At 50.5% G+C, this 25,883-nt stretch overlaps 2 protein-coding genes across 3 annotated transcripts in view; both read right to left on the bottom strand.

Moving 5' to 3' along the window:
- Positions 1–2,555: 2,555 nt before the first annotated feature.
- Positions 2,556–25,883, bottom strand: part of Hm13 (histocompatibility minor 13) — a 44,262-nt gene continuing 20,934 nt past the window's right edge. Inside the window, exons 5-13 of one of the 2 annotated variants that reach the window (XM_027945183.2) lie at positions 23,297–23,382; positions 23,090–23,215; positions 22,328–22,385; positions 18,947–19,030; positions 13,426–13,462; positions 10,542–10,644; positions 6,022–6,107; positions 3,786–3,932; positions 2,556–2,972 (exon numbers count right to left, since the gene is read on the bottom strand). In XM_027945183.2, coding sequence (XP_027800984.2) covers positions 2,873–2,972; positions 3,786–3,932; positions 6,022–6,107; positions 10,542–10,644; positions 13,426–13,462; positions 18,947–19,030; positions 22,328–22,385; positions 23,090–23,215; positions 23,297–23,382 — 827 coding nt within the window. In that variant the 3' untranslated portion in view covers positions 2,556–2,872. The remainder of the gene's footprint in view (positions 2,973–3,785; positions 3,933–6,021; positions 6,108–10,541; positions 10,645–13,425; positions 13,463–18,946; positions 19,031–22,327; positions 22,386–23,089; positions 23,216–23,296; positions 23,383–25,883) is intronic. The other variant, XM_027945182.2, reaches the window with a different exon arrangement.
- On the bottom strand, positions 23,389–25,362 carry Mcts2 (MCTS family member 2). Its single transcript, XM_027945184.2, has one exon. The coding sequence runs from the start codon at positions 24,872–24,874 to the stop codon at positions 24,329–24,331; it is 546 nt and encodes a 181-aa protein (XP_027800985.1). The 5' UTR covers positions 24,875–25,362; the 3' UTR covers positions 23,389–24,328.

Raw genomic sequence — 25,883 nt, 5'->3', positions numbered from 1 at the left:
CCCCGGAGAAGATGGACTCGCCTAGGGAGGAGATTTTTACTCCTTCACAGCTGGGGAAACAGGACAGCGTGCGTGCGAGGCTCTCAGTCACATTGTGGGAGCCAGCCCTGCACTCTAGGTTGCACCCCATGTCCCCGTCCACCAAACCAAGAAGAGATCCAGGAAATCCAGAATTCGAATTTATGTCAAATGTCACCATGGTCAGCTGTCATGGTCATGGAAACCAGGCACCCTGGGCTCAAATGCTCCCTTGGTACTTAAGGCCTCTTTGCCTCCTTCCCCGCATCTGTAAAAAACAGTAAGGCTAGGCAGGGGCGGGCGGGGGGTTGGGGGGGGGGGGCGCACCGTGATACCAGTGAGGCTGAGGCAGGAGGATTGCAAGTTCAAGGCCAGGGGCAGCTGGCTGCAGTAGGTAAGGTGGTCCATGCCTGTAATTTCAAGGGCTTCAAGGCTGAGGCAGGAGGATCACAAGTTCAAAGTCAGCCTCAGCAAGTTAGTGAGACCCTGTCTCTAAATTTAGAAAAAGGTAATCCCCATGACCACAAATGAAAAAATAAGTAAATAAAAAAAGGGCTGGAGGGCTGGGGCTGTGGCCCAGTGGTAGAACGTTTGCCTAGCATGTGTGAGGCCTGGGGTTCAATCCTCAGCACCACATAAAGATAATAAAATAAAATAAAGGTATTATGTCCATCTACAACTAAAAAAAAAAAAAGGGCTGTGGTAAAGAATCCCTGGGTTCAATCGCCAGTACCAAGCGGGTGGGCGGCAGGTATCTTAAGTTACTACAATGATTAAATATTTTAAGATGCTAGCATAATGCTAGTCCCATGTGAAACTGCTGCATACCAAGCCTGTACTGGGGCTCTCCGTGGGGCTGGAGCCCCCTTGTACTGTGGTCAGGGGAGACTGAGGCAGACCAGGACACAAATCAGGGGCAGTAGAGTAGCTTCTCAAGAATCTGCCCCCACCCCAGGGAGAGGCTGGCACCAGACCCACCTTGGCCCTGCCCAGCCACCCACTCTTGCCGCCCAGAGTGCAGACCCAATCCGTGCCCGGCCTGGTGCCATTTTTCCATGGGACTCGGGCGGTGGCGGTTCACATCTGGAGTCTAGACTCGGAGACTCTGCAGGCTGGGCCTACCGCCCGGGCTGGGCCCTGCTGCCCGCTGTTTGCTCAGCTGAAGCTGGTTAATTGGAACTGGAGTGGCCTCTGCGGTGCCGGCTGGCCGGGCGGCCCTGCCGAGGTCTGTGGAACATCTGGCCAGGCCAGGACGGTCATTAGGTGGCAGGCGCCCGGCGCCACTGCCACCTCAGCCTCCGCCGGGGGCTGGCGGTGACTCAATGAGGCCTTTGTGGGCCTTGGGCCACAGAGCCAACCACGCTGTGTGCCTGGGCTGCCTGCCCCATCTGCCGCCCTCAGAGGGGCTTTGTTCCAGGACCACACGGCCTCCCTCTGGAGGCAGCTGGAATCTGCAGAGATCCAGAAGTCCCTGAAAGGACCCCCTGGCTAGAAGCCTGAGATTTCCTTCCCTTTTCATAGTATCCTGGGCCCAGAGAAGTTGGGTGGTTCGCTCAGAGGGGCCCAGTGTAATAGCTACAGAGACTTGGTCCCAGGGGTCTGGAATGCAGTGGAACAGTCCTTAGAACTCTCAATTCCCACCTGGATTGCTCGAGGCCAAATCCCTGTCTGTGGACAGGCTTCCTCCATTCCCTCATTTGCATGCTGGGCTGACAACAGCACCTACAGCCTAAGACTGTGACAATGAGATGCCTGGTCATCGGTCTCACTTCTGAGGCGTTAGTCACACTTGTCTTTTGGAAGCCTGTTATTTTTAGCCTGTGAACCTGGAGCTTGGGCCAGGGAGAACAATGGCCACAGCCTCCTGTCTCTGTGGCCCCACCCAGCGACCCCTTCCTAGGCACTTGGATGAAGGCCGTGTCACTTCTTGCCAGGTCCACTGGGGGCTCTCATGCAGGACAGGGGTTAGGGAAACTCTGGTCCTGGTATTTATAGCTCCTGGGCCTAGATGGCCTACGAGACACTGAGTCCCTCTCCACTCCAGCCTCTCTAAAGGACCGGCCTTTGTGTTGTAACTGGCTGCTTTTTTTGGGAAGAACCCAGAATGGGCAGAATGGGAGAGATGGGGCCTTGAACTCCACGGCAGCCTAGAGTGTGGGTCACCAGCTGAAGTCATATGGACGTTGGGGCCACGGGAGCTGGCAGGCTGGCTTTATAACTATTGGTCCCCTTGCCGAGTCAGGTTGGCCTCTGGTTCTTTCCCTACCATTCACCAAGGTGAGTGACTGCCCAGCACCCTTATTGCCCCAAGTATCCAGAAGCAGGTGATGAGGAAAACCTGTGGCTCAGGAGGGCTTATGGCCCCCCCTGCTGGCCACAGGGTGTTCTTGGGGTGCTAAACTGACCCAGCACCGGAGCGGGCACTCAGAAGAGCGCTTGCAGAAGTTTCTGGGTGGGCAGATGAGACTTAGTAAACCCAGGACAAGGCACTGGGTGCATGTGCAGAGGACCCTTACAGAAGCACAGCGTCCACCCTGGCCATGGGATGAGTTTTTAATGTAAGGCAAAGTCAGTCCACAATACAAAAATCTAAAAATCACACCCAGTTTTCCCACCTGGTTCCGGGGGAGGGAGGAAGCTGGGGGTTGGTTTCCTTTGCCTGCAGGGGATGAGGAGAGCAGAGGAGGGCCAGAGAAGGGGGGAGAGGGAAACAGAGGCCACAGAGACCTAGCTGGAGGGATCCTGCTGCCCCCGTCCCAGTCCCTGGAGCAGTGTCCTGAACCCTCTCCCATGCACGCCTGTCAGCCCATCTCCCTGGCTGGTCTGGCCCTGACGGGGTCGGGTACCAGTTGCATCATTTCTCCTTCTTCTCTAGTCCCTTCGATGCTGATGCCTCTGTGGCCTCTTTGGATTCTGTCACTGCTGCTGGATCCTTAGGATTTGACTCCTCATAACTGATTAGAAAACAAGACAATAAAAACACATTCAGCGGAGGCGGAGACAGAACTTTGCTGCCCCCCCCCCCCTGCCATCCCAGGAAGCCCCTGGGCACGTAAGGATCATCAGCTCTGTATCACTGCCCAGTATCTGCCAGTACCTGGCCCCAGCCCCAAGGTGCCCTCCCCAGACTCTGCCTTCTCTGTACCCTCGTGGTGCCAAGAGGCAGCAAGAACAGCAGCAAGTAGGAGAGGTTGGGCATGAGCTTAGATGGATCATCTTTAAGCTTCCTGAACCTCCTGCTAAAGAGTGTGTGTGTGGGGAAAGACAGCCAACTTGAGCCGATGGGAGATGGGCTGCCTCTCAGGACGCATGGCAGGAGCCCAACAGCTCAGCCTCAGGGGTGTGAGTGGTGGAGACTGTTCTTGAAGATGGACACCTTGGCTTAACTCTTACTGTGGACTTCACTTATTGAGCAACTGTGTACATGCCAAGGACAATACATGTTTCCTCACCAGATTAGCCTTGTGAGGCAGGAATGTGCCCACTTACAGATGAAGAAAGAAAGGTTCTGAAAGCAGCAGCATCGTGGCTCGGGTTGTGCACACAGTGAGTGGTCACAGCATCCACCACTATCTGACAAGGGTCACTCATGTGCACCCTCTCACATGAGCCCCATAATATTGGTGAACTCCAAAGTTCTGGGGCTCCCTGCTCCCCAAAGGGCTGGGTGTGCAGAGTGCTGGTGGCCGTGGAGAGCTAGAGTGTGTGCCCTACCTTGGGCTGGGGCAGTGGGGGGAGCGGGCAGGTGGGCACCCGCTGGGCATTACATGGCGCTGGGATTCTGCGGGCGCCGGCGACGAGAGCCAGCTAGCTTCTGCTGCATGGAGTCGGCCAGGCTGGCAGGGGAGCCCGAGACCGTGGGGAAGTGGGTGAGCCTCGGGGTATGAGGCAGGATTTCCGCAGAGGACTCGTAGCTGTGTGAAGAGACAGAGACAGAGAGAGAGAGAGAACAAGAGATGGAGAGGGAAAGCTCAGGGAGACAGACTGCGTTTCCAAGGGGCAAGGAGCACAACCATTTTATTTTTATCTGCTCTGCACTTTCAGACTTTGTGAAAAGAGGCCAGTTTTACTTGGAGACCAAGGACAGGCGTACCTCTACAAGGACAGGTGCTCACGCAGCTGAGCAGAAGAGCAAGAATGCCCTGGTTGTGCCATGTGCTGCTGCCGAGGTCTCTCTCAGATAAAAACCAAGGCTGGCAGTGTCGCTGGGTGTGCTTAGCATGTGTGAGGCTTGACCCCCAGCACCAGGAAACCACAAAAACACACGTGCAAAAAAATCAAGACGCAGAATGCCACCATAATCGAGACATATTTGCATCTCAGATCACAGGTGTTTCTGAATGTACGCGAGAGCTGGCCTCTGGTGGCTGGGGCAGGAGGATGTTCTCCCTCTCATAGCCATGGAATTCTGAACCATGTTTAAACCAAATTTTGAAACAATTTAAAAATAAACGAGCCAGGTGACATGGCCCATGCTATAATCCCAGCTACTTGGGATGCTGGGGCAGGGGGATTGCCAAGTTTGAGGCCAGCCTCAGCTATTTAGCAAGACCCTGTCTCAAAGGACTGGGAATGTAGCTTGGTGGTGAAACAGCCTGAGTGATCCCCAGTATGACCACCGCCACACACACGGGGGGGAAAAAAGAACAATAATAATAATAATAAAAGAAAAAAATAAAGCAAAAAGTGCAAAGTCAGGGGGAGAGTGGAAAGGACATAAAAAGAGAGCAGGGCTGGGGTGTGGCTCAGCGGAAAGTCTAGCAGCGCAGGGCCCTGGGTTCAACCCCCAGCACCACAGAAAAAAGAAAAAGAAGAGAAGAGGAGAGGAGAGGACAGGATGGAGAGAGAGAAAGACCCCCTGTCTTTCACCTTTCCCCAAGGACCTCCTGGGTGAGCGGGGGCAGAGGCGGGGCAGGCTGCCTGGACACCAGAGCACTGAGGAACACAAAGGGAGGTACCTCCTGACCTGGCTGGGCAGAGTTCTGGCTGCTGAGAGCCTAACAGGACTGAGCTAGGGAGGTGACCCCAGGGGGTGGGGTGGTAGGGCCTGAAGCTGGATGAGTGAGGTGCTGAACTCGGGGATCAGGTGCCATGCCTCATCCCAAAGGTTCCCCAAATCTGTCCTCAAGTTCATTTCCCCACCCAACTTGCCTCAGAGATCACAGGGCTTTGCCAGGCCAGGAGGATACGAACGCAGGCTGGGAGCTGGGATTCCAGGCAGGACAGGGAGGGCAGAGGCAGGTACGGGGGAGGGGTGAGTCACAGGCTGCCCTGCGGGCAGCCAGGTGCACAGGAGGCCCTGGCAGGCGCTTGAGGGGCAACTTGGAGACCAGGCAGGTGGAGCTGGGTGGAAGCCCCCGAGTGGGCAGCTTAATCGCAGCTGGCAGCTATTTCTAGGTCCCTGGCAGGTGGGGTCGGTGGTGCTAGGGAGCAGAAACCTGCTGGAGTCACGCAGGCCTTGGGGTAGGGGGTGGGGCTGTGCATGAGGTGTGGCAAATGTGGATGTGGCCCTGGGGAAGGGGTATGTGAGTGAGACAGGCTGAGATGGGGAGCGAGCAGTGAGCTGTGCAGTGAAGGCCACAGAGGCGGCTAACAGGGACCAACACGCGATTCTGAACAGAGGGTACTTTCTCCCACACATCCCGTCTCACTGCTCACGTGTGAAAACTGATGCTGGGGGAGGAGAAAGACTCGCTTCAAGTCATCTGATGGCAAAGCCAGACTGAGAACCCGGGACTCTGGGCTGTGGTTGGGGAGAAACCAACACTAGTGTTCCCTTCTTAAGACCAGTTGCCATGAGGCCACGAGGCCTCACCCTCCTAGGCTCCTGGCCCAGGCAAAGGCTTCCACTGGTGTCCACAGCCATAGCTCAGGTGCTGGAAGACAATGAGAGTGGAGCAGGTGGAGAGGGAACAGTGGTCCCTGGAGATGGGTACCGCCACCCCCTTAGCCACCCGAAGGTGCACCTGGGTCCAAGTGAATGTCTGCCCCATCCAGCCTTACCTGAACATTTCTGTCACTTCTCCTTTGGCCAGCGCCACCAGGACGGGAAAGCCAATGCAGGCAGGTACCAGGTACAGGAGAGCAGGCTGTGAGAGAGAGGCTGGTCAGGCAGTGCTGGGCAGGGCACCTGCTCAGGGCCATGCCCCGCACCCCAACCCTCTCCTGGGCTTAACTGTGGGACAGTTCTCCCAGGCTTGTAGAGCAAGGCAGTGGTTGGACCTGAACCCAGGGTTCCTAGACTCCTAGACCAGAGCTGATCCTCACTTGGAGGGACTGCAGCAAACACAGACACTCAAGGATGCAGGGCTTCAAGGGGTCTCGGGAGTCTGGCTGGCAGAGTGAACCACTCAGACACTAGATTCCAAACTGCAGCTGCCTGGGCACTCTCATTCTCAGAGGCCTTGCTGCCCAGGCTTAGGGTAGGTGGCTCGAATTGCAGCAAATGCTCTGGGGGATGCGTCTGTAATGGGGACGATGATGACATAGCTGCTATGCTTTCGGAGTTTGCTGCAGCTTGTATGAAGGTGACCCAGCGGTCACTGGCTCCCCAGGATTTACCCCCAGGCAATCTGGCCCCAAAAGTCTGTGCTGAGACTCCTGGTAAAGCTGGGTGAAGAGAAAGGACAAGTATGCTAAGAGCCCCTCAGGGCATCCCCATGCCCAGTGAAGGCCCTCAGCTGACCTCCCTGGCATGTCTCAGCCCATCTCCAGAGCCCAGGCATGCTGGCCTTTCCCCTGCAGCACCTGAAAGGTAGACATGGATCCACAGTTCACCCTTCCCCAGTGCTGGCCAGGTGTGAAGGCCCCAGGAAATGCGGCTCTTGCTTCCTTTTCTACCCTCACTTGACCCTGCCTGCTCTGGCCAGTCCCAGGACCTTTGTGTGTACTGTCTCTGCGGCTTGGAGGTTGTTTCCGCCTTTGTCCAGGTTCTTCTTCCTTCAGCCCTCAGCTGATAGTACCTCTCCTCCCCGGGGAGCGTGCACTCACAAGGCAACAGGTCTCCTTAATGCAGGCTCCCAGAGCCCTCTAACTCTCACTCTTAGGGCATTTACTGGTCAATCTATGGTCCTGAGCCCTTGCTGACTGGTGTCTCCCTCCCCTGAGGGACTGTGGCCTGGGTCAGTGTGGGCCCAGCTGTCTTGTTCACTGCTGCGTACCAATCAGCCAATCAGGGCCTGATAAATACTAGTGACCGGCTTCTTCATGGGTGTTCATGAAGTTAGGGTGTCTCGGAGATACCATCCTTGGTGCAGAGCAGCCAGCAGTCAGGGAACACAGGACTCTCTTTTCCCTTTGCACTCTCCAGTCAGATCTTCAGATCATTTCTTGGCACCTGCCCAGGTGGGCTGTGAACTACATCTTATGGAGATTATCCTTGAATCTATTAACACCCTAAGTCTTAGGATCTGGTTTTTACAGATGATGTTACTGAAGCTCAGGAGGAAATGACCTGCCCAAAGGTCATATAGATGTGTTAGCTTGGATTTGACTCTGGACAGCTGTGCTTCTTCCACTGGCATTAGATCTTTGCTGTGTACTAGATTTCGAGCCAAGGGTAATAAACAAAAACCAAAACAAAACAATAACAAAATGACAAAGGTCCACATTAAAATCTGTAAGAAGAGCTGGGGCTGTAGCTCAGTGGGAGAGCGCTTGCCTCGCATGTGTGAGGCACTGGGTTCCATCCTGAGAACTACATAAAAACAGAATAAAGGTATTGTGTCCATCTACAACTTAAACAAACAAACAAACAAACAAATAAATCATACGACTGTAAGAAGCAGCCAAGTGATACACAGAGAAAGATTTATGCTGGCGCAGCAGCACACACCTGTAATCCCAGTAGCTCAGGAGGCTGAGGCAGGAGGATTTTGAGTTCAAAGCCAGCCTCAGCAATTAGCAAGACTAATTGAAGGACCCATTCAAAATCACAGTTGGGGGCTGGGGTTGTGGCTCAGTGGTAAAGCACTTGCCTGGCATGTGTGAGGCCCTGGGTTCAATCCTCAGCACTGCATATAAATAAATAAATAAATAAATAATCCATTTACAACTAAAAAACGTTAAAAAAAAAAAAAATCACAGTTGGCCAGGATTTGGACCTAGGTTCCTCTGCCTCTAAGACCAGTGCGTTCTATTTACCAAAGCCAGACTGGGCAGAGAGGGTTTCTAGGGCAAGGAGGTAGAAAGTTGGCTCTTCCCTTGCAGGCAGCTTCACCTGGGAACTGGCAGTCACTGAGAGGTTTCAGGGGCCAATGGGAAGGGCTCCTTTGGGAAGCAGTAGGTTCACTATTATCAGAGGGATACAGTCTGTACTATTTATTTTCCTCTCAAGGACTCAGGGAACTTCACCAGTCAGTGCCAAGGAGAAGATGGGCTGTAAAGCTCAGGGCAATGAGCTAGGGCAGGCTCCTGGCTTTCCACTGGCTTTGCTATGTCACCATGGCTAAACTGCTTCCTTTTCCGGGCTTGTCTCTCCCTCTGCGCAATGACATTAGACTCAAACATATCCACAGGCCTTCCTGAGGAGGCTGCTGGCTTTCTGGCTTGAAGCAAGATTCTGAAAGAGGATAAGCTGAACTTCTCACAGAGGACACCAATTGCTTGCTAGAGTAATGCTGGCACCAGGACTACCTGTGTCTTAGAGAGGGGAGATTTCATGGAACAGGTTTTCCTGGTGTCCTTGATGCCCTTCTCAAGAAGCATTTTAAGGGTGATGCCTACTTGGATGATTGGGCAGAAGGGCTGAGCAGCAGCTGGAGTATAGCACAGGTCTGGGGCCAGGGACCAGGGACCAGAGTCTAGGGCTTTGTAGGGGCCCAGCTCAACTTGCTGTGTGACTTGGGGAAGTCTCCCTTCCTCCTAGGGTTGCAATTTCCCCACAAAGGAGAGAATCATCTCTTACTCCTGCTCCCTACATGTGTGAGAGCTTGGAATGGATCCTTCTTTCAGTTAAGACAGCCAGAAGGCAAGCCTGCCACCTGGTGGCTGCCAAGGGAATAGTTCTGAGGCTAGGAACTAGAGCAGAGACCTCCAAAAGGCCTTTGAACTAGTCACCCAACCCAGATCTACTCACTCTGTGATCCCCTTGCCAAGTGCATGTCATTCTAAGTTGGCCCCTGAGGCCATCTGGAGCAGAACTGAGTGCAAGGTGGTTCTGCAAGGGTTCTTGGTATCTCCACCTATGGGCTAAGGGACTTCTTTAAGGGTTTAGCAGAGTGCCTGACAGTGATCAATAAAAAGCTTCTGTAGTAATTCAAAGGCAGTTTTTCTGTGTCTGAGTCATGGGGAGGGGGAAAAGGAAAGGCAACACTAGTACAGTAGTACCCACCCCTATGCCCCATTGTGAATGCCTGAAAGCGTGGTAACACTGAACCCTGTCTGTAACCCCCGATGGCTAGTGACTAATGGGTGGGTGGTGCATACAGTGTGCATACATCCCTTGAAAAAGGGATGGTTCTTATGGGATGGTGAGAGATTTCATCATGATACTCAGAACTGGATGCAATTTAAAACTTATTATTATAAGTTATTTTTATAATTTTTCATTTAATGTTTTTGAGCTCCGGGTAAGTGAAACCACAGCAGAAGTCTGTAGGAGGGTGAGGGGAGACTATTGTGATGTGTCTCTAGGGAGTTCAATTATATTAACTCATCTTCAAACCACCCCAAGGTGGCTATTTTTCTATCTTTTCTGGTTTTATGAATGAATGAGGAAAACCAAGCATAACAGCCAACCTGCCCACAGTCTCAGAGTCGACTGTCTGGATTCCCAGCAGAGCTCCCTTAGCCTGTTGCGCACAGCCTTTCCTACTGCCAGGGCAGAGCCTGGGCATGCAAGTCGATCCAGGCTTGAATCCTGGCTCCACTACACACATACTCAGTGCGGTACCTGAGCTCTAGTTTCTCATCTGTTCTTAGGGGACCCTCATGAGCTCAGAGCCTGCACGTGGGATGCCAAACAAATACGAGCTCCTCCTGTTGCCAACAGAGAGGAGGCAATCACATATTCTGTTTCCTTCCCAGTCCTCATGCTATGCTGCTTCACTCTGGTAGAAGGAGGACGAAGAGCCTTGGCTAACTCGGGGAGGAGATGGAGGGGAAGCCTCAGCACCTTACATCTCATCTGTGTGGACACCAGAATGGACACCCAACACCCACCCAATCCTGTCCTTCTCCGTCTGCCTCCACTACAGAGCTTCAGAAGCACAGTCTTCTTCCCACATGCTCCTGCTCCCAGGGTGGCCATGTGATACTGATCTAAAGGCCTTTGAGAAGTGAGCAGAAAGTTGTGGGCTGTGGGAAAGTTCCTGCGCTCCTGACAATGTGGGCAGTATGACTGCTAGGCCTTCTCTTCTTCCTTGCCCCTGGAGCGTGAGTGTTGCCTGGAGCATGGCAGCTACCTTGCAACCATCAGTGAAAGGTCAAGAGAATCACAAACGGGATTGCTGATACCACTGGCAGTACCTGCCTCTGGACCGCCTGTACCTGTGACAGATAAGCCCTCTGTAAGTCTTGCTCACCTGGGCGTGCTTGAAGATGTGCATGATGAAGATGGTGAGGCCCAGGCCGAAGATGTAGGCTGCGAAGCTGGTGTAGAAGTAGGTATGGGTGTTCTTCTTCAAGCTTCCAGGAAGGCATGGGAAGAAAGAGGGAGTTAGTGCAGGAACTGGAGTGGCAGTATCCCTTCCAAGGAGGGAGCTGGGGGAGACCCTGTAAGTTGTGGGGCTGGCAAAGCTCCGCGCTGCACTCACTACTGCCCCCAGCTTCGTATCTTTGAACAAGTCACTTTCTTTCTTTCAATCTCAGTTTACTTATCTGCAAAATAGGAAAACCAAGAGCCTGTCTCCTTGGTGTTGTAAATATCAAATACAAGAACTCTGAACAGTGGCTGTAAGTTTAGTCAGCATAAAAAATCATCTAGAAAGCTGGGAAGGAAGAAAGGGGAAAAAAAAGTAGGGCTCTAGATCCAGTCCCCAGGGAGGGTGACCTTTTTTTGGGTACTAGGATTTAACCCGGGGTGCCTTATCACTGAGCTACATCCCTAGTCCTTTTTTTTTTTTTGGTTGTTGTTGACAGATCTTTATTTTTTATTTATTTATATGTGTGCTGAGAATCGAACCCAGCACCTCACTCATGCCAGGCAAGTGCGCTACCACTGAGCTACAACCCCAGCTGCATCCCTAGTCCTTTTAAAATTTTGAGACAGGGTCTGGCTAAATTGTGGAGGCTGGTCTTGAACTTACAGTCCTCGTGCCCATAGCCCCCTCAGCTGCTGGGATTACAGGGGTCTGCTGCTACACCCAGCAGGGAGGGTGATCTGATGAGCTTAGGGCGAGGCCATGGGATCTACATTTTGAAAACAACCCAGGTGAATCTGATACAAGTGGATCCTTTTAATTTTGGGGGGTAGGTAGTGCTGGGGATTAAGCCAAGGGTCACACTCATGCTAGGCAGCCACTCTCCCACCAAACTACATCCCCATCCCGAGTTCAAGCTTTGAGAAATAATAAGACAAACTTCACAGGCAAGTTATTGCTTTTCAGTGCAGTGGATGCTACGGTTCAGCAACCTTTTTGTGGGTGCTAAACAGATGCTGGCTGCACGCCAGTGGCTTCCTGGAGGTGATTCATCCAAGGTTCCCTTCAGAACACACGAGTCATATTCAACCTGGCATTGCCATTACCTGACTTCCCTTTACAATGCCAGCTACATAACCTCTGTGTGTCCTCAGCTCCTGGAACAGTGCCAAGTACTAGAGGCTCAGGTTAACATCTGTGGAACGAATGGATACTTCTGACTCCCCTTTCCTTGCCCTGGTTGCTTCTAAAGTCTTGAGCTACAAGTACACTGACACGATCCTGTTATGAGCGATGGGGTACAAGTGACTCCCTTTGGGAACACCGCACTGATTCTGGAACCACTCTGAGGGGCTTGCTTACCCTGAGGGCTCATGGTGGGAAGGAATTCTGCCTTTGAGGGTGTTGGCAGCTGAATGTGTCTGCAGCAAATGAGCCAAGGGACTTCTGTGGGTTTCTCTTTGTCTTAACTCAGAACAGCCAGGAATAGAACTGGCTGGTCCAGATGCACTTCTACTTACCACCTGGCCAGAGCCCTTCAAAGGTAGGCTGTCAGCCTGTGTGTTTCAGAGGCCCACTCAAACTAAATTTTCTTTCTTTTAGTATCAAGGATTGAACCCAGGGCACTCAACCACTGAGCCACATCCCCAGCCCATTTTTATATTTTAATTAAAGACAGGGTCTCACCGCGTTGCTTAGGGCATCACTAAGTTGCTGAGGCTGGCTTTGAACTCACAATTCTCCTGCCTCAGCCTCCCGAGCTTTAGGATTATAGGCGTGTCCCATTGCACCTGGCCTCTGAATAGAATTTCAATGATGCTGGCATTGAAATTGCCATTACTACTGTCAACACTAGTACTGTTTTTGCAGTTACTAGGTGTGAGGAGATGAAAAATTCACAAGCTACCTCAAAATTGAGTGCATACACATAGGCCCTAGCTGGGAGGATTGAGCATAAAATGACGGCATAGTCACATGCACCTACTGCTGGCAGGAGGCCCAGCTACCCAGGTGATTTTGCTCCAACGTGACCTTTTGTTTTAGGTGGTGACCCAGGTTGCCCCTTTTCTCTTGTGTTTTATTTTTCTTTTTCCCCTTGATACTAGGAATGGAACCCAAGGGCGCTCTACCACTGAGCTACATCCCCAGCCATTTTTATGTTGAGGAAGGGTCTACGTTGATGAGGTGGGCCCTGAACTTGCAATCCTCTTGCCTTGGCTTCCCGAGTTGCTGGAATTACAGGCGGCATCACTGAGCCTAGCCCATGTGTTCACTTTCTACCTTACACAGAAAAGAATCTCAGTAAGCAGAGGGCAGGGAACACCTTCAGCAGCTGGGACATGATGACCTGACCCCAGGCTGATAAATGAAGCTGAGGACAATGATGATGACCATAGCTGACCTCCCCCAGAGCCACCGAGGTCATCCTGTGCCTAGCACTCCCCTCTCCATTATCAGGGTAATTTTAAGGTAGATACTCTTGTTTTTCACTCACTTAAGGATAAGAAACCTGAGGCTCATAAAAGTCAGGCCACTTGCCAAGGGCACACGGTAAGAAAGCACTACAAGTACCACCAGGACTTTTTTAGGTCTCGTGGCTTATGATTCTCAACTTAAAACCAAAGCAAACCGAACAAAAAACTTTTGGCCTTGGGCTCTTGGCATGCTTACAACTTTAGAATGTAGATGAAATCGGAACTGCTCTGGCTGCTGTGGGGGTGGAGGGTCTGGTCCCCTCAGGTCCCCTCAGGTCCCTCCTCAGGGCTCTGGAAAGCCGCTGGAGAATCCTGGGAGAACCCTAGTGCACAGCAGGCCCTCCCGCGCTTACCTGATGTCAAAACGCAGCAGCAAGGCGATGAAGATCCCTGCGGGAGACAGCCAGAGTTAGAGGGGAGCATGGGTGGAGGCTGCGAGCTAACAGGAGACTGGGCTTGGTCCCCAACCTGAAATTCCCAGTCATGGAGCAATTACTGGGGGTCAAATGAGTGGCTGATGCTGCAAGTGCCAGTGGAAATTCCATTTTTCAACCTAGAACAATAAGTCAAGTCCTGGGATTTTGCTTTGGCCCGGGACTACAATGACTGAGCATCTCAGCACCACACTATGTCACACTGGGTCTCTTGTCCCAATGTTTACTGACCACCTATTAAGCACCAGGCACAATGGCTAAGCTCTCAGAGTTCAGCCAAAGGAGCAGAGGGGAGACATGCTGTGACATACTTCAAATAGTGATAAAAGTTAGTGAGGCTTCTAACTGTGAAGGGGTGCTTCCTGTGTCACGGGGAGATGTGCTGTGATGAACCCAGCCTGCTGGTAGAAGAGGGGGATTAAAGGAGGGCTTCTTGGAAATGACCCATCAGGAGAGGAGATTGTGTGTGTGAAGACCCCAGGAAAGAGGGCTTGGCAGGGGAGTGGGTAGGGACTGGAGGGCCAGTAAGGCTGGCAGCAGATGCAGGCTTGGGCCAGCCGTGCAAGGCACCAGGCTCTATGGGGATGAGCTAGGTCTACACCCTGAGCAGGAGACACATTAAAAGAGTTCTAGGGAGGAGAAAATCTAAAACAGATTTTGAAAAAGACTCCTGTGCAGCTGCCTGGCAGGAAGTGGGAGAGGGGAGCAGGAAGCTGACAATCAGGAGGCTCTGCAGAGCTCAGGAGAGGAGGGCAGTTCTGCCCACCCTCCGCATTCCTACTCACTGTTCAAAACCACACTCCCACCCAGAGGCCGCTAAGTCCCTGAGACATGGTCAGCTGCTCCAGTCATTACACTCACACACACCGCAGCATGTGTGTGTCTGTCTCTTTCACTGGTCTTCAGGATCATACAGGGCAGAGGCTGAGTCTCATTTAGCTAAGGGTAAGTTCTCAAGATAATCAGAAGCACCAAGTGACAACAAATGACTGTGTGTGCATTTTGCAGTGCTGGAGATTGAACCCTGGGCTTTGTGCGTGCTAGGCAAGTGCTCTACCACTGAGCTACACCCACACTCCCACAGGATTACTTCAGAAGAGGGAAATGAGCTGGGTGTGGGACTCATGCCATTCCAGTGGCTTGGGAGGCTGAGGTAGGAGAATCAAAAGTTCAAGGCCAGCCTCTGCAACTTAGTGAGACCCTGTCTCAAAATAAAAAATAAAAAGGGCTGGGGATATTATTCAGTGGTTAAGCCCCCAAGGCTTCAATCTCTAGTACCCATGAATAAAGAAATGAAAGAGAGAAATAAGTCATTCCACAGTGAAGCCTCTGTGAGGAGGAAGGTGGTGGACAGAGACCAATGCTGCTTTCTGAACAGAGGCAACACTCTGCGCCTCCTGGTGGCCGAACTCTACAAATGTTTCCTATGTAACAGAGGGTCCAGAGCTATGGGCTAGGGTTTTTTTTTAAATACTGGGGATTGAATGCAGGGGTACTTTACCACCAAGCTACATCTCCAGCCATTTAAAATTTATTTATTTACTTTATGTGTTCTAAATAAATACATGAGAGCAGAATGCATTTAAATTTTTTTAAAAAAATATTTTTTAGTTGTCAATGGAATCTTTTTTTTTTAATATTTTATTTTTTAGTTTTAGGTGGACACAATATCTTTTTTTTTTTTTTTAATATTTATTTTTTAGTTTTCGGCAGACACAACATCTTTGTATGTGGTGCTGAGGATTGAACCCGGGCCGCCCGCATGCCAGGCGAGCGCGCTACCGCTTGAGCCACATCCCCAGCCCCAATAGGACACAATATCTTTATTTTTATTTTTATGTGGTGCTGAGAATCAAACCCAGTGCTTCACGCATGCCAGGTGAGCGCACTACCACTTGAGCCACATCCCCAGGCCCATTATTTTATTTCTTTATCTATTGATATGCGGTGCTAAGGATCAAACCCAGTTCCTCACATAGGCTAGGCAAATGCTCTACCATTGAACTACAACCCCAGCACAGTAGAATGCATTTTGACACATCATACATAAATGGAGCATAACTTCTCTTTCATCTGGCTGTGCATGATGTAGAGTTACACAGATCATGTAATCATATGTGCACATAGGGTAACAATATCCATTCATTCTACTATCCTTCCTACACCCATGCCCCCTCCTCTCCCTACACTCCCTTCTGTCTAGTGCAAAATACTTCCATTATCCCCATCGCCTTATTGTGCCCAGCTGTTTAAATTTTTTTTTTTTTTTTTTTTAATTTGAGACAGCATCTCAGAAAGTTGCTTAGGGCCTTGCTTATTTATTGAGGTTGGCCTTGAACTTGCAATTCTCTTGCTTTGACCTCCTGAGTCTCTGGGCTTACACAGAGAGTGGAACTTTCATTCCTAACAGTCCATCTGGTCTTCAAAACAAAGCTCTCCTGGGACTGTGAGGGCGTGATCAAGTTACATTTATTGTGGCTGCTGAAAGATTGGTAGATATATATGGATTTGGGAGGGATAGACACGCAGATGTCCTGCTTGCCTTAAACCCAGGACTGTGACCAACAAGGACTGGGGAATTCTGTGGGGGGTGCCTGTGACAGATCATCCTCCGGTGAGCCAAATGGTTCAACGGATGGCATTTCTTCTGTCTGGTGGAGTGGCTTTCTCCTGGTTACGGGGGGAGCCAGTCACCCCTCCTCATAGCACTGCAAATTACAGAAATCCTTGAGTTCCAGCTCATACCCTCAGACCCTCATGGCCATGGCAGGTGGAACCAACTCTCTGAACTTCAGTTTTCCTGTCTGTACAATGGACCTCATGGGGCTGCCAGGAGCAGTGAAGACGACAGACAGACAGCACCTGCCTCGGTGCTCGATGCACAGCAGGTGCTTGACAATTGGGAGCTGTCATGATTATTCTATAGTTATTGTTATCACTATCAAAAGTACAGTTTTGGGGGGCTGAGGTTGTGGCTCAGTGGTTGAGCGCTTGCCTAGGATATGCAAAGCCCTGGGTTCCATCCTCAGCGCCACATAAAAATAAATAAAATAAAGGTATTGTGTCCAACAACAACTAAAAAATAATTTAAAAAATAAAAAGTACAGTTCCGGGGCTGGGGCTGTGGCTCCGTGGCAGAGTGCTTGCCTGGCATGTGTGAAGCACTGAGTTCCATCCTCAGCACCACATACAAAAATAAGCAAATACAAGAAGTCATGCTGTCCATCTACAACTAAAAGAAAAAAAAAAAAAAATTAAAAAAAGAAAAAGTACAGTTCCAATGGTATAACTTTTTTTTTTGTTGTTGTTGTATTATAATTTTATTTTATTTTTGGTTCCAGGGATTGAACCCTGGGGTGCTTAACCACTGAGCCACATCCCCAGGTCATTCATTCATATATATATGAGTGTGTGTGTGTGTACACACATGTATACACAGATATTTTTTTCCCCCTGGGGATTAAACCCAGGGCCTTGTGCATGCAAGGCAAGCACTCTATTAACTGAACTATATCCTCAGCCCTATATTTTATTCTGATACAGCGTCTGCTGAGTTTTTAGGGCCTTGATAAGTTGCCAAGGCTGGCTTTGAACTTGAGATTCTCCTGCCTCAGCCTCGAGTGCTGCTGGGATTACAGGCGTTCGCCACGGTGCCCAGCTGGTGCATTATAATTATAGACATCAGTGAGACTCATTGTTACGAATCTGTACATGCTCATGATTTAACAATATAATTTGGTTAATACTGTTCCCCAGTATTTCCCCTCACCCTACCTGGGTTCCCTTCCTCTTACTCTACAGGTCTTTTCATAACAATCACCCCCATCTTTCTTTTTCTTTATCCTCTCTAGTTTCCATATATGAGAGAAAACCTTATCTTTGACTTTTTAAGTTTGGCTTACAAACATGTTAATTTCTAATAGTCCCTTCATTTCTAAGTGTTTTCTCACTGGTGAAACAGGGCAAGCCTCTGCTTCACATATCTGTCATGAGATGAAAGAATTGTAAACAGAATTACATACCACATCCTCAGTTATTAGAACTGTTATTACTTCCTACAATGGGAAAGAAGTTGGCTTTTTATTTGTTCCATGTGTTATTCTTTTTAGCTGGCTTCCAATCTTCTAACTTCTGACCCTCTTCAGTTCTGAGCCTGATACTAGGGAAACCAGTAAGGCCACTGGTGCTCACTCTGCTGTCACTCAGCCCAGGTCTGTAGACAAACTGCCTCCAGAGATCAGCGCCTTCAGCAGCCCTGAGTGGGAGTGTGGCTCTGGCCTGGGAATTTGAAATGCTGGTGCCCCAGGGTGAGGCAAGCTGATGATGTGAGGGATGCATGTCTGTGCTTGGAACTATGGACAAGGCCCCTATGTCATATCCCATGGGAACACTGACCAGCACCCACATGTAGAGAGAGACAGGGCTCAAACGCTAGTTTGTACAACAAAGTACACGGGGGCCTACATCTCTATGCATGCAGGTGCTCTCTCTGAGGCTTCTCAGAACCGGGGGTGGGGTGGGGGGGGGTGGAGGGCGGAGCAAGGGGACTTTGACAGTTCTAGGACATCTGTAATCCTTGGAAACACTGGGAATGTGTATGCACAAGAGGCGTCAAGTTCTTTTAAGATTGTCATAGGATGGGCTTTTTCCCAGAGTGTATCTTAATCTGTATTAGTCTTTCATTGTACATTTATTCTTTTTTCTTGGCAGTACTGGAATGGGACTGAACCCAAGGGGTTATACATGTTAGGAAAGTGCTCTACCATTGAGCTCATCCCCAGTCTTATTTTGGTAGTTCTTGAGTTATCAACTGGACCAGAGCTCCATGGGGATAGCATTTCTCTCTTTTTATTTTGTACTGGGGATTGAACTGAGAGGTACTTTACCACCACTGAGCCACACCCCAGTCCTTTTCATTTTTTATTTTATTTTATTTTGTTTTTTAAAGAGAGAGAGAGGAGAGAATTTTAATATTTATTTTTTAGTTTTCGGTGGACACAAGATCTTTGTTTGGTATGTGGTGCTGAGGATCGAACCCGGCCGCACGCATGCCAGGCGAGCACGCTACCGCTTGAGCCACATCCCCAGCCCTCATTTTTTATTTTGAGACAGGGCTGCTTAGAGCCTTGCTAAGTTGCAGAAGCTGGCCTCAAACTTGTGATCCTCCTGCCTAAGCCTCCAGAGTTGCTGGGATTACAGGTGTGCACTGTAGTGTTTGGCCCTCTATAAGGACAGTTTTGCTTGCTGTTGTCTGCCCAGGGCTCTGCTCAGGGCTTGGCACATGATTCATACTCCAAAATGTGTGCTGAGGTGGAATCCTTCATTAAACCCTGGGCTGACCTTTTTCTCACTCCCTTTCCCAAAGAGTACAGCTGTGTTTCACAGTACTCCTCCTTGTTCTAGAGAACCCTTGCACCACAGCCCACGCCCCAGAAGTCACCTGGAATGACGATATCTCCGAGTCCCAGCATAGCAAAGTTGTCTGCTTCAAGGCCCTTCTCCAGCAGGTCCTGGGGAAACACCACTGCAGGGAGAGAGAGGGGAGGAGTTGGCTGGAGCCCAGCTTACCCAGACTCCCCAACCCCACCCCTGCTGTATGAAATGCACACATCTGTGTTTCTCGGGGGCAGGGGGCTGATGATCGCAGGCCTGCTGGCAACAGCTCCATCTGGAATCACAGCTGGTTAGAGTGGGGAGAAATCTGGGGTCAACTAGGCTGAGGGTTTAATGCCTTTGTTGACCACACAGTTCTGACATCCATAGGTTTTCCATCTGACAACAGGAGTGTGGACAGATGGCGGTACTTGTTCTGAAGCAGTGTGAACCTGGGCTATGGACTCTTTATGTACCAAGGGAGAAAAGGCCATGCCACTGCAAATTCCTTGATTAAAGTCCCTTACTCAGAATCCTGCTGCAGCTGTTAGCAGGGAAGTGGTTACAAGTGGGCTTTAGGACCGGCGCCTGGCTCTGCTGTCTTGTTGCACAGGTTACTCGGCTGCCTTAGTTTTCTTACTTGGAAGCACTCCCACGGGGTGGTACTGAGGGTTAGATAACCTGAACCACAGTACTGGCTGCTATGCCATGTCTTCTAACCCGTCCCCGATTTTGTATCTTCCTGGTGGTGGTTTGAATGTGGTGTATGACTATGCCAAAGAGGACAATCCTGTTTCCAGAATTCCTGCCTTTCTTTGTGTCTAGGGGTGTTTACACGACTCAGCTCTGGGCAACACTATGCACATGGAGGTGCCCTGGGGCTCGTGCTAAAATGCAGAGATATCCCCTGTCTATGTCTCCCTTGTTGAATGGGACTCGAACCCATTTAGTATGACCTTCAGCATATGTGCTGTTTTTTTTTGGTACCAGGACATGACCACTGAGCTACATTGCCAGCCCTATTTTGTATTTTATTTTATTTTTGGTGCTGGGGATTGTACCCGGGGTGCTTAAACACTTAAGCCACATCCCCAGCCCTTTTTAAATATTTTATTTGGAGACAGGGTCTCACTGAATTGCTTAGGGCCTCACTAAGTTGCTGAGGTTAGCTTTGAACTAGCAATCCTCCTGCTTCAGTCTCCCGAGCCTCTGGGATTATAGGCTTGTACCACTGCGCTGGGCTTTTGTATTTTATTTAGAGACAGGGTCTCATTGAGTTGCTTAGCGCCTCGCCATTGCTGAGGCTGGCTTTGATCCTCTTGCCTCAGCCTCCCAAGCAGCATCACCGCACCTGGTCCTGCCTCAGCCTCCCAAGCAGCACCACCTTCCGGGTAGCATGTGTGCTTTGCTATTGTTGTTGAAGATGGGGTCTTGCTGTGTTGCTCATGCTGGCCCCGAACTCTTGGGCTAATGTGACTTTCCCGCTTCAGCCTCTGCAATAGTTGGTACTACAGGTGCTATCATGCTTGACCAGCATCTGTGCTCTTAATCATTCAGCTCTTGAGCCTCATTTCTAGAAGACAAGATCTAGGCCAGGTGCAGTGGTACATGCTTATAATTCCAGCTATTTAGGAAGCTAAGGCAGGAGCATTGTTAAGTTCAAGGCTGGCCTGGTAAACTCAGCAAGACCCTGTCTCAAAATAAAAAATAAAAAGGGCTCAGTGGTAGAGCACCTCTGGGTTTGATTCCCAGTACTGCAAAAACAAACAAACCAACAAACTTTAAGACAACAGATCTCCCCAATCTAGAAAATCAGATTCCAAGCACCAGAAACTAAATATGAAAGTGTCACTTCCCTGTTCAGAGCCTTACAATGGTTCGTCCACTGCTTAATGGGCAGTGTCAAGTTCTTAGGCAGGAAATCTTGGCTTCTCCAAATCTGGCTTGTCTCCCTCTTTCCAGTCCCTTCCTTGCGGCCCTGCTGAACTCAGCTGCACTTCCTCTGTGCCTCTGTAGTTCTTTGCTCCCAGGGTGTCCCATGCGTTTTCCTGCTTCTAGCCCTTTGCTGAAGTGGTAGACTCTTCTCAAATACCCATGCTACCCTTGAATCCTTGGTAAATGAGCATTTCTTCTTTGCGACCCAGGAAAGGTACTCCTGACATCCTGGCTGGGATCGCCAGGCTCCCCCATCCCTGGGCTCACCCATCGTAGCTTGTGGGGCATGAATTTCATGTGGTTTGTCCAGTATCTGTGTCCTTACTTTAGAGAACAGTCCTCCCTTCCCTGATAAACTTAGTTCTGGAGGCTGCCAAGTCATACTCTGACTCCTGGCCTTGGGGAGGACAGTAAACCAGGCCTGGGGAATGTTGACCACCTTCCTGATACTATCTTCTCCTTCCTTGCTATCTTGTCTGACTGGTTCTGGCCCCCTTTGAGCCTCGTGACCCTGGAGGGTGATTTATGGTTAGTCTAGGGCTGAGACTCCAAGCTAATCGCGCTTTTCCTATCTCCCTTTCTAAAGCCCAATTTGGACTTGGGTCTGTCCAAATCCCAATATTGGTCAGTAAAACATGAAGGAGGCTGAAAGGGGGATTTGAGGAGAAAGACCCCTTCCCTGATGGGACACAGTTTCCCCTTTGAGCCTCTGGACGTGGCCTGTGAGAAGCCAATGCCAGGAACTGTCATTCCATCTAGGGACCATGAAGGACTGAGCCAAGTGACAAGTGGACGGAGATTGGTGGGTTGGGTGAACCAAAATAACCCTGGCTCTTGGTGACTCCACTGAGGGTCATTAACCCACCCCTGACATTTCCTAGACCTGGGCTTGCTGTAGTATAACCAAATTTCCCCCTTCTTTAATGCTGCCAATAGTTGGGACTCCCCCAACCCTTTTCTTTTTAGCTGTGTTGGGGATTAAATCCAGGGTCTTGTGCATGCTTGGCAAGTGCTCTATCATTGGGCTACCCTCCTCACCCCCACACCTATTTGGACTCAGATCTGTCTAAATCCCAATAATGGTCAGTGAAACATGAAGGAGGCTGAAAGGGGGATTTGGGGAGAAATACTTATGAACAATGGTTATGCTGAAGAACAAAACTAAGGCTGTGTAAGATGTGAGATGGGGAATACTGCTCTCAGTTCTCAGCACAGAGGTCTCCTGTTCTGGAAAGCCCCTGTCTGCCCCCCAACAGGCTGTTCCCCACTCCTGCTCATTTACCACTACACTGCAAGCAGCCCAAGGTCAGGGCCTGGGCAGAAGGCAGCTACTCATGAACACAGCCAAGAGAATCCATGAAGAAAAGGAAACCAGGCTGGAGAGACCCATGAGATCTTGGAGGAGGAAAAGGTATGTGAGGAGGAGATAAGGGAGAAGTATTGACCAAAACAGGGACCATAAGCCAACTGGGGAGGGCAGGGTGTGTTCCCCACTGCGGGGTTGATCACTTACATTTTATTGGCGCCTCAAATGACTTGGCCACAGTCACCATAACGTTGGTACCGAACACCTGGAGGAAGAAGAGAGGAGTCTGAAGGGAAGTGAGGGGCTAGATGGGAAAGAACAGTTGTCCTTGGACTTCTGGATGTGCTGCTGCCTGACATGTATGGGGAGTGGGACAGGGGGCTGGCAGGCCCAGAGCAGATCTGAGGTTGAGCAAGGTGGCCACTCATCCTGGTTCTGAGCAACAAAAAGAACTTCAAAGGTGACTGCCCCAGCCAGGTAGCCTGTCTGTTCAGGGTTCTGTCCCTTCTGAGAGATAAAAACCCTGGGCACAACCCACCCCATGGGAGAAGAGACCACCTGGGTCCAGGGAAAGTGTGCTTGAGCTGGGTTGACCTCAGTCCCTCAGTGGGGCCTCACAGAGTGAGTGTGGTAAGTCTTGAAGCCCAGGGCTGGTGTGCAGCCAGAGCACAGCCGGCCTGTCCTCTAGGTCAGGGACCTTGATGGACCCATTCTACCGCCCTTGTCTGAACATCCCTGAGCCTCAACTTGGTTTTTTACAGAGATGTGGGATTAAGTTATGCTTCTGCCAGGGCCATGAGGGTGGGTGAATGTCCCCGGGCACTGAGTGCGATCTTACAGATTGCCCCCAAGAGGACCAGCTCTGGGGTACTGACTTTTATCAGACAACTGCCATTTGGGCCAGAGAGACAGAGGAATAGGGAGGTAGGAGGTTAAAGCTGGAAATCCTCGGTGTCTCTGCTGACTCACCCAGAAGACGTCGTAGATGAAGAGTCCACCCAGCAGGATGCAACCGGTGCTGACGTTGTTCAGGTGCAGAAGTTCCACCCCATTAAGGGAGAAGGCCAGGCCAAAAAGATTGTTGGCAATCCAGTGCTGGGGAAAGGAAGGGGTGAGACCAGATCGCTGTGCCCCCATCACCCCAGCCTCCCTTTTTGCTCAGGTCTAACTACTTACCTTCCGCAGCAGGTACCAGACGCCAACGATGCTGCTCAGGCCCAGGCACACCAGGTCCTTAGTGTCAAACTCATAGTTGACGATCTCTGGGCAGAGAAGCCAGGTAAGTCCACTCCCCAGGGCGGGACTGTCCCTCCCACATGTCAGCCTCTGGACTGAGGAGGGCATGGCTGTGGGCACTGTCAGAGGCCCACAGGCCCAGGGGCTCAGCTGAGGCTGCCCCAGACTGGTGAGAATATTATGATGGGGAGAGCTCACTGGAGCCTCCCCTAGTCCCCCAAATTTTCTAGAGAAGGTTAAAGAGACCTAGAGAGAGTACGGATTTAATACAGGTTCAGTGGGAAGTGGTCCTTGGTGCTGGAAGCACAGGCTCTGCCACTGGTAGCTAGGTAACCTTAGGGAAAAGCAGTTCCCTCTCTGAGCTTCATCTGTGAAAAAAGGCAATAGCACCTCCCTCATAGGGCTGCTATGGGAGTGAGTCTGTCCTTACAATGTCCTTAGCACAGTGCGGGGTACACAGCAAGTACTCAATGCCAGCTGTTACTGGTCTTTAGCAAGGTCCTAGTACATTCTGGAAACTCTACTTTGCTACCAAAGAAATCAAGGTTATTGGCACCCCTAATTCATTAGCAGAGGAAGAAGAAGGAAAGAGATGGAGGACTGGAGAAAAGGCAGGAGGGAGTTCCTGTTGCTGCTCTTGTGGGGAGCCCCCGGTAGACATCCGGATGTCAGACCCATTCTCAGTTGCTTCCAAGCTTCCTAATGAGGAAGCCCAGAGAGGTGGTGAAGGTTGGCCAGGGTCTCAGGGTGCAGTCACTCCTTCCAGATTCAAGTGCAGCAGATTGCTGCTTGTCCCCCAATTTCTGTTTTCTCCTCTGTGGTAAGAGCACCCTAGTTTTTTTGTTTTTGAGGCATCTGTTGAATTTATTCAGCATAACCACAGAGGCATCGTCACCATGCTGTCACAAACAGACACAAAACACAAATACGACACAATATCCATATTTAGCACGAGTGGATTTCTTCTAAGGCTCATTTATATGTCTTCATGTGCCACAGGCCATCATTTAAATAATGGATATTTTCAATGCCGATTCCTTTGTTGACTTTCTCGATATCTTCTGCAGACATCTTCATGACTCCGACACACAGAGCGTGCTGTTTTCCTTCTGCCATGACCGCAACAATTGTATCTTCCGCGGCGGGATAAAGCTTTGCGCCAGAAGAAGTTAAACCCGGGCACATGATATTTGCGCCACTGAGCACAAATTTGATGGCTCCTTTATCAACCTGCTGGTGTGGCAGGATGAAAGGGTATTTGTGAAGTAATCTTAAGGTTGGGTAAAAAGGCCCTTTTCTTTGTCTAAAAAATAGTAACTCTCCATTTACCGTAAGGATTTCCATATGCTCATGGCATCGGACTATTTTGACGGGATCTTTCTTCGGCATGATTTGATTAAGCCATGGCTCGATACCTGGAAATTGCTCTATCAGTTGGTTCTTGATGCCCTTAATAACTGAAGTTTTCAACTGGATGCAGTTGGATACATTTTCCTTTTCGTCAAATTTCTTGAACATGATCCAAGGCGAAGGAAGTGGTGCCGACTGGGGTGGGCAGCAACGAGAAAAAATGAGATGCGGCCAGTGTCCGATGATCTCCGTGCTCCAGGAAGGCCGGTGCGGATGGTCGCGGCCGTTGTCGCTAACCGGAAGACGGGTCAGCCGGCCGCGCTTTACGGCCCCGTAAAATGGACTACTTCCGCTGCTCTGAACCCCACGTCAGCGCTCGGCCGGATGTTCTTCCCACTAGCGATCCATTCCAGTGGGGGCAGCGGAAAGGGCGGGGCGTGGGCAGGAAGGAGTGACGGAGCAGCCGGTCAGGTGGCCGGAAGACTCTAGGGGCGCGGCTGGTGGTTCCTAACTGGACACGCTGCTGATGGTTCCTAACTGGACATGAGGCTGACCCGCTCAGGTCATGTTCTCCACCTTTCTCCAACACCCTCTGTAGCTAAATGAGCCCACGACAGGGATGCCTATCCTTCCCTCTGGCTGCAGTGTGAACTGATGGTAGACATCTCGGACCCGGGGGGGGGGGGGGGGGGGGGGGGGGGTTCACCACTGAGTATGGCAGAGCTTGAGACAGATGGGGCTTGAGACCCTACAGACTCTACGGGGCAAGCTTAGCTTTTTAAAAGAAAACCCCATCAATCATTTATTTGGCACAGATGCACTAGAGATGCAGAGAGGGATCACAACATCGCTGCGCTCTAGGGACAAAGCAGGATACGCTAGGCACCAAGAGAGTGATACCTTCTGCAAGCTTAGAATTTCGGGGGACGAGAAAGAAAGAGAAGAGGGAGATCTTCCATTTGGTTAAGCCATTGATGATCTTGCTGTATTTGAACCCAGGCTGTAAATAACCTGTTAATCCCAGCCTCTCTTAAGGTCTCCATGGTTTTCATTAAAACAAACAAACATACAAAAAAACAAAACAAAAAACAAAAAAACCCCCCAAAACTGTGGAGTCTCCTTTTCCAAAATTTTAGGTGTGACCGTAATCACACTAAAAATAGACCCTATAAAATGG

Source organism: Marmota flaviventris, chromosome 2 (assembly GCF_047511675.1).
Source record: "Marmota flaviventris isolate mMarFla1 chromosome 2, mMarFla1.hap1, whole genome shotgun sequence".
Lineage (NCBI taxonomy): Eukaryota > Metazoa > Chordata > Mammalia > Rodentia > Sciuridae > Marmota > Marmota flaviventris.
The sequence above is the reverse complement of the archived record's forward strand: the minus strand, read 5'-3'. Positions and strand labels throughout refer to the sequence as shown.

Excerpts from the sequence above, each read along its gene's own strand:
- Mcts2 (XM_027945184.2), bottom strand. The coding sequence starts at position 24,874 with ATGTTCAAGAAATTTGACGAAAAGGAAAATGTATCCAACTGCATCCAG.